A 14,753-nucleotide genomic window follows, 5' to 3' on the forward strand; every position below is an offset into this window, starting at 1 on the left:
GAGGGAATCTTACTAATGTCTATAAATATCTGAGGGGTGTGTGTCAAGAGGAAAGGGACAGGCTCTTTTCAGTGGCACCCACTAATAGAACAAAGAATAATGGATATAAGCTAGAACACAGGAAGTTCCACCTCAACATGAGGAGAAAATTCTTTATTGTGAGGGTTTTGAAGCACTGGAACAGGCTGCTCAGAGAGGTTGTGGAATCTCCTTCTCTGAAGACTTTCAAAGCCAGTCTGGATGTGTTCCTGTGTGGCCGGCCCCAGGTGATCCTGCTTTGGCAGTGGGGTTGGACCTGATGATCTCTGGAGGTCCCTTCCAACCCCCAACATTCTATGATTCTAATGGCAGCAGCCATGCAGGGCTAGAAAGGCATCTCAGTGTGTTGAGTTAGCTTTAGATTATGAAATCTGTGTAGATCTATGTGTGTGCTACCTGCCAAAGCTTCTATGTGAGGCAATGATCTCGAATCTAGAATAGACTAGAGCTATGCTCTCTCATGCCCCACAGATTATTGGTTGGATGCCCAACAACAGAAATGGGAACTTTGACACTTAATTTTCATGTATTTGACTGTAAATAGATGCATGTGTTTTCTAAGTGGAGATGTACAGTGTAATTTTAGATGCAAGGAGGGGTCCTTTCTTGATCCCAGCTGGCATGTCAATAAAAAAAACAAGCTGCTTTTAAGATCTGTGCAGATGTGTCTATGAGAGCTGCAAGAGTAAGATAAAATTCCTATGTAAGGGCAAATTCTGCTAGACATAGCTTAACATATTGGCAGGAGCCTACCCTGTCTTTAGGATCAATGGAGAGAAGGATGCACATCTACAGAGCAATTTACCTAATTTTAAAGATGCATGAGACATTTGCCCTGTCCTCACTGATCACAGGACAGGACTGGATGACAAGTGTAAAATGGGTAGCTTGTAAAACCAAATGTAAAATGAAACCAATCCAACCATTCTATGATTCTGTGACTCTGATAAAAACAATCTTCGAGTTCTTCCATAGTTCAAGGGCTCAGTCTTATGTTCAGCAAAATCAATAGCTGACTTCATTAGGAGAAGATTCTCATCCTCTCACCATAGTGAAACTATATGACATATTGATTGCCCCTCACCCAGTATGTGAAGTGAGTAATAAACTAAATGCTAATATAAACAAATATCTCATTAAAATAAGGGTTTGGCTTATAATGTAAAGTTTGAGCATTTGCTAATTAGATTAAGTCTGGCTAGATTAGGTTAAAATCAAGAAGAGAGAAAAACCCTCATGTTTGTACTTTGGCTATCAGTTTTAACTTAAATGTCAGGGGAATCTCATGGATGAACACAATCTGATAGCAGTACAGACCTAAATGGTTTGTTTTCACACCTGGTTTAGCCAATGTGAGTTAAAAGCCTGTCTTTGGTCTGGCTTTGTTTTCACTGCAGACATACCCTAAGTGCTTGGCCATGGCAAGAACAAGAAAAGAAATAAAAGTATACCTGTTAATAGGAAGAGATGAAACACTGCAAATGACATAGGTGGCTGACTTAGGACCAATGTTTTATTTCCAAAAGGGAAATGAGACTGAACTTTCAAAGGTATTTAAATGTCTTGCAGTTTTTAAAAACATTTCACAGCAAGGGTGAAGTAGAAATCCAACTGAAATTCATTTGAGTCAAATGCTTATCTTACCTAGTCACTACACATCCTTAGGAAACTAAATTCCTTTGAAGGCCCACACTTCACTCAGGTGGTAGCCTACATCTCATGGAAAGTTAGATTTCTGACAGACAGTCTTAACATGTCTTCTATAGCCAGACACCAGAGTTCTCAGACAGTCCTTCTAGGCATCCAACTCAGACTTTGCATGATTAAATATCTTTGTCAGTATGGCTGTTATTTGCCAAGTAATTTCTGAGATACAGGAATCTTCAATGCTTAAATCCATACCTAAGTGATGTATAAATTTCATAGTCTAAAAATCCTTGCCTATCAATATCAATTCCAGAAGACACATACTGTATCACTAGAATAAATTACTTGGTATCTCTCTGCCAGCCCCTCAGTTTTGTTATAAAATTTGTCTTGGGAGAAGAAGGAGAACCCCAAACAATGCTTCCAATGAAAGAGAACCCCAAACAATGCTTCCAAACAATTATTTTATACTTTCATGTTTTCCATTAAAATAAATCCTGACATTTTTTATATAAAAAAGGTATCACCCCCTGTGTTCACTGAAAAATGTTACTTAGAATGATAGCAAAGAGAAAAAAGGAAAAAATCCTCCATTAAAAGAGCAATTAAAAAAAATAGCAGAAATGGTTTGCAATACGTGGGAAAAAAGGTCTAAGTTGAAATGTGGAAAATGAAAGCTAATGAGTCCATCACTACACATCTCATCATGCAGAAACACTCTCAAGTAATTATGTATCATGCAAACAACCAGCATGAGGCAAGAGGGCTGTTGTAAACCACATGACAGGGATATCATCCCAAGACTGCTTTCTCAGCATCAGATACTGCTTCTCATAAAGTCTTCCAAAACAATTGCCAAGGAACCACCATATCCAAACTGCCATTTAATTTTTTCTTCCTTGTCTGTTCCCTCCTCCCATCAGAAAAATAGCCAGCAACATACAATGCACTGCCTGGAAAAAGAGCATGTGTAACCTCATCCTAGTTTGTAGGTTATTAACTCATATTGTGATTCTCTGATTTTAATCTGTGTAAAAAGAATCATGAGGCAGAAACCTCAGAATGACTGCAGAAGGGTATAGAAGGCCAAGAAAGAGATTCAGTTGCACAATTAATTGCCTTGAATTAATCCATATCAAGAGCACAGCAATAATTATTTTTTTTCTTAGCTGTTGGATTAATTTCATTCCTGACAGAACTCTTCAAGTGTGATAGCAAATACTACATACTCTTCAGAAGCCCAGAGAAGGCAGTATGCCACACAGACATAAGCAGGGTGTGAAAAAACCTCCCTTGGTAGGAGTTGTCCATTTTTTCTGTCAGGATGTCTGTGACTGAAAAGCAGGTTTTTCAGTCTCACACTGAAACCATACAGCAGAAGTAAAATGGGCAAGATTTGAGTCTTCAGCATTGTTCCCAATCAGGAAAGGACATAATACTTTAGAAAAACAGGAGAGAAGATTCCAATCAGGAAAGGACATAATACTTTAGAAAAACAGGAGAGAAGATTAATTCAAATTAGAGTAATTGGGATTTAAAAAAAAAAATTGTTACCCTAATGTTCTGCTTTGCCAAAAACGTTGATCAAATATTAACCTTTTAAGACATGACATCAGACCTCTCTCTACTTAGCTTTGGAGGAGATATTCCAAATTCTACAAACAGGAAATACTAATCAACCTTTCATGCAGTTTTGGGGGTGGGGAGGGAAGAGCAGATGTTGTGTAGTTGGATTTTTTTTTCTTTTTTTTGAAGAACTGATAGAAGTCATGAATCTTGTGTAAGATTAAACTGCCTTTGTTTTTTGCTTGTCTGTATACTTTTTCTTTGCCACAATGTCAACAATGTTTAACCTCAGCGTGTGATAATCCTCCATATGGCATGAACAGGTATATGCTGCATTTCTAACATTTCAGACAAATATAGAGCACCTAAGTCCTAGCAGCTTCCTAAAACCCTTGGAGATTCAAGCTACTATTTTCCATGCTTCAGCTAGAGTTATGCTAGAGTATGTTGGGTCTACAGAGTCAGCCTTATGAGGTGGAGGTGAAAGAGGTGCAGGGGAATGACATTTACCGTTAATACATACATTGTTGGAAAAGTACTGATAAGCCTAAAAGTTACAGTAAAAGGACAGGAAGTTGGGGGAAGGAGCTTAATAGGACATTTTTGTGGTTCTTATTTTTCCTTACCTCATACCAGCTTCTTAACTAGTGTAAATTAATGTAACACCATTGGACTCAATAGGTATATATCAATTCATATCATTTGAGAATTTGGCTGGTTCTTTATGATTGTTGTAACTAAGCCTGGAAAATAAATCAGGTGTTTTGGTCTCATTCTTTCCCTCTATCCTGTCCCAGTATCTGTAGAAGCTATGTGTTCAGCTACTTTACCTCTACTTTACATAGTCCAGTTCTAATGTAAAAGCGATGAATTAAGTGGCTCTTGAGAAAAGCAGAAAGAAATGCAGGGACTTCGAAACATCCAGGAACCCATAGCAGAAACCATGTGTGCATGTGGATCTTATTTTGTGCAGGGTGGGGTAACATGTCTCTTGAGCTGCAGAAGTAAACTCCGACTGCCAGGTTCTTTGTGTAGAGAATGAGGCACTGTGACTGTTACCAGTGTTTCCTGTACAGGGCGGTCTTTTCCAACTGAAAGTCAGCAAAAAATGAATGATTAAAAGAAAATTGCAAAAAGGAAAAAGGAAGGCAAAAAGGAATAAAGGAAGGAAGGAATAAAGGGAGTAAGAGCAAGAAGAAATTGCATTGTCCATCAGATGAAATATTCCCGTTTGCACTCGCTCACTGTGTTCTGCAAGTCAATGTCAGCTTTATAGGAGCTCTCGAGGTTTTCTGGGTATTCTTTCTCCTTTGTCTGGTTACTTCGATGTGCTTGTTTGTGCTGATAGAGGAATCTGCTCATGATGGCAATGATGCAAAAGATGATGAATATCACAACTGCTATTACACCTGAAAAGGGGGAAAATAGGAAGGAAAGATAAAACCAGCAAAAACCAAACCCAAATCCAACCCCCCAATGACCTCAAAAATACATTACCAATGAACATGACAGATCTGTTCATCTCAGTCTGCACACAATCATCTGCCTCTATCACACCTTTCCTAGGAGTTTTTATTTCTAATTTGTTTCTTTAAGACTTATAGCAGCAAGCATTAAGGTAATTCACCTTCTAATTTCAGGCAAATTATGCTTTCACTGGAAGTAAAGTTTGGTCAGTGTGTTTGTTTTCAAAAAAATAGATCTATATGCTCATTCAAATTCCTGCTCTGTTGTATTTTCTTGCATGTTATCTCTGGAAACCTTGCATGAGCCTTGTATACTTTGGTTTATAGCTTCTAGATATTATCAAAGGCAACTCCCTACAGGGCATCCTATAAAGTAAACCGAGAGAAATTGCCTTCCAGGTTTTTAAAGGAAAATGAAAACCATACATGAAGCTATGAGGACAACTTTCCATAGTATATAAATGCTTCCACATGACCTAGTAAGTCACCACAACCCCACTAGCTTGCAAAGAGAGAGATCAAGAAATACAGGATATTACCACAGAATCATAGAATGGTCCAGACCAGAAGGGACCTCCAGAGGTCATCCAGTCTGACCTCCCCACAGTCAGCAGGGACATCCCTAACTAGCCCAGGCTGCCCAGGGCCTCATTGAGCTTCACCTTGAATATCTCTAGGGAAGGAGCCTCAACCACCTTCCTGGGCAACCTGTTCCAGTGTTCCACCACCCTCATAGTGAAGAACTTCTTCCTGATACCCAGTCTAAATCTGCCCTTCTCTAACTTGAAGCCATTGCCCTTTGTCCTGTCACTGCAGGCCCCTGTAAACAGTCTCTCTCCATCCTTCCTGTAGGCCCCCTTCAGGTACTAGAATATTGTGAATATCGTGTTGAGGCTCTCCTCAGAGCGGTGTGTAAGACAGTTACTAGTTAGATTAGTCTTAGACCACAGAATCACATGGAATCAGAGCACGGTTTTGGTTGGAAGGAACCTCTGGAGGTCAACATCTTCAAATGCCCTGCTCAAGCAGTCAGACAGACACTGCTTCTATTTCAAAACACTCAGGTTAATGACAATTGGATGATCTTTAAGGTCTCTTCCAACCCAAACCATTCTATGATTTTTAGGTGTGATATCCGACATCACATGCTGCCACTGTTGGCTTCACCCATAGCACCTGTCTCTGTCCAGGTAGCCTGACACAGATATGTGCTCAGAAATAAAGCAATCACTAGACCTGTATTAGCTTACAGAAAAATTGAAGTAGATTTTATGGGGTCCAGATTTAAGTACTTTAGATGTTTTCATTGACAGATTTATTTTTCAATTGTATTCTTTAAAAATTATCTTACCTCCAATCACAGCTGAATCACTTCTGACTGCATTGGTGAGAGGTTCTCTTTCATCTGCCTTCCCAAAAGGATCTGCAGTTAGTTAAACAAAACCGAACTTATTTTCTGTATCAACTATATTCATTTTTCCTCTGGCTTAGATAGAAGCATCCTCTTACACTCATGAATTCTAAGCATCCTCTTACACTCATGAATTCTAACCTGTTTTCAAAAGATGTGATTTAGGGGACTGAAGAATCAAACCAGAAAGCTCTCTGAAAAAATAAAGTGAGCTTGCAGGACAATTTTCTCCTACATCTTCAGGACCAAAATATGTTAAGGGTATATTTAAAATGAAATAGAAAGGCTCACAGTAACATCTGAAATTGTTCTCTCAGTGTATTGGCAAAAGAATCAGACAGACATTCTAACTAAATAACCCATTGGGAGCTTATCTCAGAAGCTTTTTTCCCCCTTCTTTCTTTTTTTTTTTTAATTAACTTAAGAAACAATATCAGAAAGAATCAGGCAGACTCAACCTGACCTATGTTTGTAGATGTAGATACAAAAGTCAGATTTAATTCCACAAAGAGAAGCATTCTCTGCTTGATATAGCTTCCTGGAACAGATGATTTTCTCTCTGTTGCAGGAATGCAGTGGTCAAATTGAATTCAAAACAGAGAGGAGAAAGAGTCAGAAATTAATTTCTATCTTAAAAGTTCCTGGATGTTGGATGACTCTTGTATCCTATCTATAAATAACTACTGTCAAAACACTGGGCCAGATTCTATATGATGGCAGTTTCAAATTCAGTTTTATAAACCTGGGAGGTCAAGCCCTCCCGAAATCACTGGAGTTACAGCGGTGTACCTATTTTAGTCTTGCAAGTTTCAGAAAATGCTGTTTTCTACAGAATCCAGCTTTCTGCACCTTCACCTTTTTATTTTTCCTTCCAGCTTACCTTCTCCTTTGATGAGATTCCTATCTGTATTTCCCTCCTTTACAAACCTCCAGACTGTTATACAGAGGATGTATATGAGAGTTACAGATGACTGTCTCTGCTATGTATGCTTTGCCAAACTGATCTTTTTGATGCAAGAGTTAGAAGCCTAAATGAGAAATCTGGTGTTGGAAGGTTTGTTGTAATAGAACATCCTTACCTTATTAGCTGACTCAGTTACGTTTTGGTATCTCATTGACCAAGATTTTTTTTATTGAAATAAGCAGTAATTTTGTGTTTGTGCATCAGGAGGCAGTATTTAGTTTCATAAAGGGGGCATTTTCCCCTTATTCTCTAAATCACTGATACCAGCCCCAAATATGAGAAGAAGCCAACAGTCTTTTCATGTTTGTCATGATTTAAAAGATGCAACTCTCCTGCTAGTTTTAGGAGTAGAAGGATTCTTATTGAACGCACATATACTGAAAAGTCAGGGTTCCCCATTTCTGCAGTTCATTGACTGAGCTACTAGCATAAAAGGAACCTTTGGGGCCAACTGAACAACTCCCATACACTTGTTATCGATGTCAACAGTGGTTGCCAATTGGGACACTGAATTTGAGACCTACTTATAAGGTGCCTCTTGCTTGGATATTGGGTGCTTATAGTGATGCTGCCAAGAAACAAATGGTCAGGCCAATGCTTCATCTAACGTGCTACATTTGTGGGACTGAGATGGGGATAAAAGTTGTTTTACATGTAAATACAGATAACATCCTAGAAAAGGTTAGGTCGGAAGGGAAATCTGGGGGTTATTTAGCCTAATCTCAAGCCTTTGAGCCTGAGGTCAAAGCATGGCCAAATTAAAGATCAGATTCAGGTAGCTCATAATTTAGTACATTACAGGTAGGTTCATCTCCTTTATTTTTCAGTATCTCAGAGATAGTTATATAAATCAAAGTAAGTACCTTAAGTTCTTTTTATTTTGTAAAACAGAGGAAAAGAACCTGTCCTAAGATGACTGTCAAAGATGGACATTGTGATTTGCCTATTTCTTTCCACAGATTAGTAGGGGAGTAATCATTATTTTAGCCTCAAGGTGATTTAACTTTCAGATACTGGAAGTTTGGTGAGGTATTTTCTACCCCAGCACTCAATTGGTGCAAGTGAAAATAGTTACAGTAAAAATTCACATCTGTTGAACATTAGTCCTTCTATACTAGAGAAAAATCTCCAGCTGGTATCTGGTGTGCAGCATTAGTAAATAGAGTCATGAAAGACTATTAACTATGCATGAAAAAAGCATGAAATTAAATTTCTACCTTAAAAATTAAATAAGACATCACTCATGCCTAAAAGATTATGTAAGATCTGACAATAAATGCTATTAAGGCTCTGCTGGTTTTTGGCAACTGTTAACAGAATTTAAGCACTGAGAGGAAACCAGAACGAATGTTGGAGATCATTTTCAGAACGGAGGCCAACAGACACAGGCCTTAAGAATTATGTTTTGCCTGAGAAATAAAATCAGGATATAAGGAGAGGAATGTTTGTTACAGCAGAGCAGATGGTATGTGATGGCAGAACCATCTCCAGTGGGAACACAATAAACTCTGAAGCTAAGGAAAAGCAGTACTGTGTCTCATATGAGATCTTAACAGAACATCCTTCTCTTTTAAAATAAAACTGATGACATTACACTGCATCTGGAAGCACTGCTGAAGTCAGAAGGCCCTTCTGGAAATCACCTAGTCAAATCAGGGTCTACTGCAGCAAGTTTCTCAGAGCTGTTTCCATTTGGGTTTTAAATATATCCAAAGATGGAGACTTCCTAACATCTCTGGGCCTCCTGCCACCTTTGCTTCATTTCCCATTCATTCTGATGGATCATTTTTGAGTTTGGAGTTGATCCTTGAACCAGGTCTCTGGGAGTTCTCTTATCAACAGAGTGATTCTTCCAACCAGGTCCATGACCAAGTCAGATGTTGTTCTCCTGAAGTCTGGGGTTGCAGTCATACTTTCTGTTTGTTGTTTTTTTTTTTGTTTGTTTGTTTGTTTGTTTGTTTTTGTTTTGTTTTGTTTTGTTTTGTTTTTAACTTCCTTTCAGGATCTCGATCTCTCCCATCTCATATTTGCTGCAGCCAAGGCTGTTCTGGCATATCCCTGGTCAGTTCCTCCTTGTTTAGAAATACCAGGTGCAGCACAGCTAGAAGAGTGAGAGAAGGGCTTGCAGTGTTTAAGCTGCCTTTCAGAAGAAAACTTTTTCTGTGTAGCTTCTGACTGATGAAAGTCTTTGTCACTTTTTACTTACAATGCATGATGACCTTCTCTTCAGCTGGAGTAGAGAGCTTAAGACTCCACCATTTACACAGCTAAATCTCCTCTGGCTTTTACAGTATTTTAATACTAAAACCCCCCATAAACAAACCCCAAAACATAGAAAAGCCCATTATCTCTATGCCATCAGTGTAGAGTTCAGAATGCCAAAACCTCTACATGTACCTCAGCAAGGAAGAAAGTGATTTGCAGATCTTTGTTAAATATCAAAACCACAGTAAGTCACCTTTTATTTTATGTTTCCCAATCAGAAACAGTGTGTATGAATAACTGAGCTCTGAGTGAATGGATTTTATTCTACATCTGTCTGCTAGGAAACTCTCTTGAAGACAACAAGTATTCCTCTCTGAAGGAAAGAGCTTCAATTGTTTTCATGTTATAAATATAGAAAGCTTTTTTCACACATTTGAAGAGAGATTTCCTAGAGGGTTTTTTTTGTTATATCTGTACATTAGAAACTTGACACAGTCAACTTTGAAGTTCTATTTTTCTTCTCAGACACTAAATAATGAGAAATTGGGGACTGAGGAATTGAGATATGAGCAGTAAATATGAAAGTTAATCCTTAACTCTGACTTCTTTTTATTTCTTTAAATGTGTCCTTTCCATGTATGAATGTAATTCTCAAGTACATCTATACAAAGTATAATTTGCCATAAATTGGATTCTTTTTTTCAACAAGAATCTACCACCCAATGCTCTTACTACAGCAGAGAAAGAAATGAAGTCTCCAGAACTAACTTGTTTGAATGATCCTATTCAGGCTTTAATCAAATCCAGGGTGACTTGTGAGACAGTAGTGTCAGTTAATTCATCACAATGAGAGTAAATAATATTTTAAAGCAGAGAGTGGCAAATAAGCGTGCATTTCTGATGTAACAGTACTTAACCTTCACAATTGGGTGCAACTTATTACAAGCCTTAAATATTTAATTCTAAACATTCTACACTCTGCTCTGTGTTCTATCCTGCAGTTCTGAGCATCAGGTTTTTCTGTGTTCAAACTCTTTACAAGAGGTAACAAATGACAGGGCAAGAAGGTCATATTTTCAGTATCATTGCCCATTCAGTATTTTAAGACATTCTTTTGTGCATGAAAGCAGATACCTTAGATAACTCTGGGTGGTGAGAAGCAAGTAGGGAGGTGGGGAATATCACAGACACAAACACTGTCAGACACTTTCCACAGAGTAATCAGCAACCTTTTTCTCTATGCAGAATGCTAATAGCATCATTTGTTTTCTGCTGAATATCTTAGGTAGAAGCTGCAGGAAATGGGGATTTGATGCACGTACAAATGTCAACGAGATCATATTATTGTCTAAACTACAGTTTTATTAGTTATCATAAAAGAGAAGGTGGCTTCACAGGTCAAGGGGCAAAAAGTAGCCTTTAATTTGTACCCCTTTCTGGTCATTAAGAATTCTGCCACATCCACTGGTGACTAAAGCAGCAGCTTGATTGCCTTCATTCTTGGTGACAACACTTCCAGCTGCTCTGAGTATCCTTCTCTGCATACAAATTCACATATGAAAATTACTTAAGATTCCCAGAGGACAGTTTCAGGATTGAAAAAAAATAAATTAGCTATTGGGATCATCTTGCTGGTACCACTCAAATAGTGCTCCTTCTTTTTAACCTGAGAGAATAAAGTACAAGCAATCAATGAAAATCATGCACATGTGTCAAGGGGTTTATCCAAGGAGTTTTGTTCATTTCTTCTAGGGCAGGAAGAAATTTGACTTGTTTGTTGTATGACTCCTATTATTTCATCACCACTGGGACACAGAAGCTGTCTAACATTTATGTTCGCCTTTGAGATCTGCAGCACTGGAACTGTTTAGAGTGCACAGGAATGGAAAATCAGGTGCACAATCACATTTCCAATGCTGTTTCTACTACACCTTTGGAATTTTTTGTTGATGTTGAAGGCATATTTTAGGCAATCTAGGAACTTAGCCTGAAAACTTTGTTTTAGTACAATGACTTTTAAAGGGACCTTGGCAAATCTTAATGCCCATCCTCAACATTCTTAATTTTGAGAGAAAACACAACTTCCCAGTTCCCAGTTGTCACAAGTACATTTCAGAAAAAAAAAAAAAAAAGACAAAACCAAAAAGAAACCTCATTGTATAGTATCCTTTAAATTCTCCGTTCCCTCTTCACAGGACATACCTGATGAGGAGTATGTTGTGGTTACTGTGTTCACATCAGCTTCCATTATGGATGCACAGCTGGATTCAGTCAAGGAGCCTTTGACAGTCACGGGAGCAATGCTTGGATGGCGTAAGGCAGCTTTCAGGGGAGCAATGTGGTTGTACTGAACAGAGGACAGGCAGCCAGTGAAACCGTAGGCATTTGCCTTTGAGACTTCAGGGTCCAGTGGCAAACTATCTGCATAACAACAGAAAAACACTCCAGGAATTATCTGATTTAGGAAGGCATTAAGAAATTAATCTTGTTTTTTGCCTTACTGCTTCTTCTCTTCATCCAATCTCAACTGTTCAGGTTTGCCTTTAACAGTCTACAAGTCCTCCCTGGCCTGATCCATGAGGTTCCCATTCCCAGTCTTCCTCTGCAATGGTACTTGCTTTGAATCAAATTGGCTCAGACACAGAAGTCTACATTGCAAACAAAGAAGGACTTGTGGGTGGATACAAATACTGGAGGCCATCCTGGGCACAGAGATCACAAAATTATTGGTAGAGTTTTCAGCTGTTGAAGAAGAGGGAGGTCAGTCTAAGTGCTGCCTTGGACTTCCAGCAGGCAGACTTCAACCTGTTTCAGAGACCAGTCAACAGACTCCCTTGGGGGCAGTTCTGAAGAGCTATGGAGGCCATGAAAGCTGGACATTCTTAAAGAAGGGAGTCTTAAATGGTGCAGTCCCCATCCCCATGTACTGAAATATGAGTCTGAGGAGGAGGTGGCCAACCTGGCTGAACACACAGATTTAGTTGCAGCTTAGGGAGAAAAGGAGAGCTTTTGGTCATTGGAAGAGGTACAGGCCTCTTGGGAGGACTAAAGAGTTGTTTTTTGATTATGTAGAGAGAAAATTAGAAGGGCCAAAATCCAGCTAGAACTTAATTTGGCTTCAGCTGTTAAAGAGAACAGGAAATTCTTCTACAAATATACTAGTAACAAAAGGAGGGCTAAGAAGAATCTCTGTCCTCTATTGGATGCAAGGGGGAACATAGTGGCCAAGGATGAGGAAAAGGCTGAGGTACTCAACACCTTCTTTGCTTCAATCTTTAGTAGTAAGACCAGTTGTTTGCTGTATACCCAGCCCCTGATCTGGAAGATAAGAATGAATCCCTCATAATCCACAAGGAGATGGTTAGTGACCTGCTGCACCACTTAGACATACATGATTCTGTGGGGCTGGATGGCTTACATCTGAGGGTTCTGAGGGAGAAGCACTCACCAAGTACTTGAGGAAGTGCTTACCAAGCCACTTTCCATCATTTGTCAGCAGTTCTGGCTAACAAACCCATGCAAATTTACAGGTTATGGGAAGATTATCTGGAAAGCTGCCTAGCAAAGAAAGACCTGGGAGTGTTGATCAACAGCCAGCTGAACATGAACCAGCAGTGTACTCAGGTGGCCAAGAAGGCCAACCTGCATCCTGGAATAGTATGACAAGAACGACCAAGTGATTGTCCCTCTGGTCAGGCCAAAACTCAAACACTGTGTTCAGTTTTGGGCCCTCACTACAAGAAAGACATTGAGGTGCTGGAGAAGACCCAGAGAAAGGCAGTGAAGCTGGTAATGGGTTTGGAGAATAGGTGTTATGAGGAACAGCTGAGGGAACTGTTTTGGCTGGAGAAAAGGAGGCTGAGGGGAGATCTTATCACTCTGTACAACTACCTGACAGGAGGTTGTAGGGGAGTGGGTGTCCGTTATTCTCCTTAGTAACAACTGAGAGGTCTAGAGGCAATGGTCTCAAGCTGCACCAGAGCAGGTTTAGATTGGCTGTCAGAAGAAATTTCTTCACTGAAAGGATTATCAAACTCTGGAGTAGGTGCTCCAGGGAAGTGGCTGAATCCCCATCCCTGGAGGTGTTTGAAAGACTTATTGATGTGGTGTTAAGGGACATGGTTTAGCACCAGACTTGGTGGAGTTAGATAATGGTTAGACTTGATAATCTTAAAGATCTTTTCCAACCAAAATAATTGAATGATTCTGCTTCATTCTTCATCCATTTTCTCTACTGTCTGGACAATACCTAACACATCATAAGTGCTGATCATGGCAATAACTATAACAATAATAAACAGTAAAAATAGCAACATTAAATATCATAGGATCCATAGGATGATACTTTTCAACTTTTTTTTTGCATCTGTTAACAACATCAGTTTTACAGATATGGAACCTGTCTTCAAGGCATTTTACTTCCCTCACACTTTTAATGAAAAAGCTTGCTCTCCATTGTCTATTATACAATGCTTCATGTGACCTAATACTGAATGACTTGCTAATACAGGCTCACATCCCTCAAGTTTATTTTCCAACTTACTTTCCTGGTTCTCTTATTGATGTTACTCAATTTTTACATGAAGTGTTCCTAGGAATCCTCCTAGTTATGAGCCAGGCTTTATTCTGTTATTCCACCAACAGAATAAAAATCAAAACTGTATATGTCTTCTTATCCACATCAAAACCAGTATCTCCATGCTTTTTTCCAGCCTGAAGAGATGTCATGCAATAAATTTACCTCTTGTTCTGTGTCCATTTACATTTTACATAGAGAAAGCCAATTCAAAGGTAAGTGTGTTAGTGTGTTTGGCCTTTTTTTTTTTTTTCCCTAGTTTGTTTGGGAAAGTCAGTGAAGGATGGTGAAGCCATCTTCTGTTTCCTTCAAGCTCTCCTTTATTTACTTTCTAAAAATTGACAATCATACTGCTCAGAGGTCTGTAACATGACACATCTTTTATCTAGGTCAATCAAACATGAATAAAAAGGCACAAATGAACACATATATGGTATAAAAAATTATTCAAAGTTTAAGAAACTTCCTGTTAATGAAAAGTAAAAACTTGTAGCACTGAAAGTTTTGGAAATACTTCCAATGACATTGGAAAATACGAACTCCCAGTTTTTCAAGTTTATATTCAAAGCCTGAAAGACTAAGACTGTAAGCTTCAAAATAAGGTCCATTTTTTCCAGTTTAAGATACAATGACTATAGAAGATCTCTGTCAAAAGAATTTAAAGAAAAAGTAAACCTTCTCTTATAACTGACATATTCCTACCTGTATGTATATGAAAAGACATAAAAATCTCAAAACTAGCACAAAGCACACAGCATTTTTATTTGCTGTCAGAGGGACTCAGCAGAGAAAGAGTTCTAATTATTTTTAAATGTCTTCATGGAAATACAGTGTGGAAGACTTTGGCTATTTCTCAGCAAAGCAAGGTACAATGTGAGC

The 14,753-nt window shown here is 38.7% G+C and overlaps 1 protein-coding gene across 1 annotated transcript in view; it reads right to left on the reverse strand.

Moving 5' to 3' along the window:
- Positions 1–4,464: 4,464 nt before the first annotated feature.
- CNTNAP5 (contactin associated protein family member 5) overlaps positions 4,465–14,753 on the reverse strand; it is a 226,655-nt gene continuing 216,366 nt past the window's right edge. Inside the window, exons 22-24 of the mRNA XM_054381243.1 lie at positions 11,501–11,719; positions 6,070–6,141; positions 4,465–4,661 (exon numbers count right to left, since the gene is read on the reverse strand). Of these exons, the coding sequence (XP_054237218.1) occupies positions 4,465–4,661; positions 6,070–6,141; positions 11,501–11,719 (488 nt within the window). The remainder of the gene's footprint in view (positions 4,662–6,069; positions 6,142–11,500; positions 11,720–14,753) is intronic.

The sequence above is a fragment of the Indicator indicator genome, chromosome 5, assembly GCF_027791375.1.
Source record: "Indicator indicator isolate 239-I01 chromosome 5, UM_Iind_1.1, whole genome shotgun sequence".
NCBI classification, from domain to species: Eukaryota; Metazoa; Chordata; class Aves; order Piciformes; family Indicatoridae; genus Indicator; species Indicator indicator.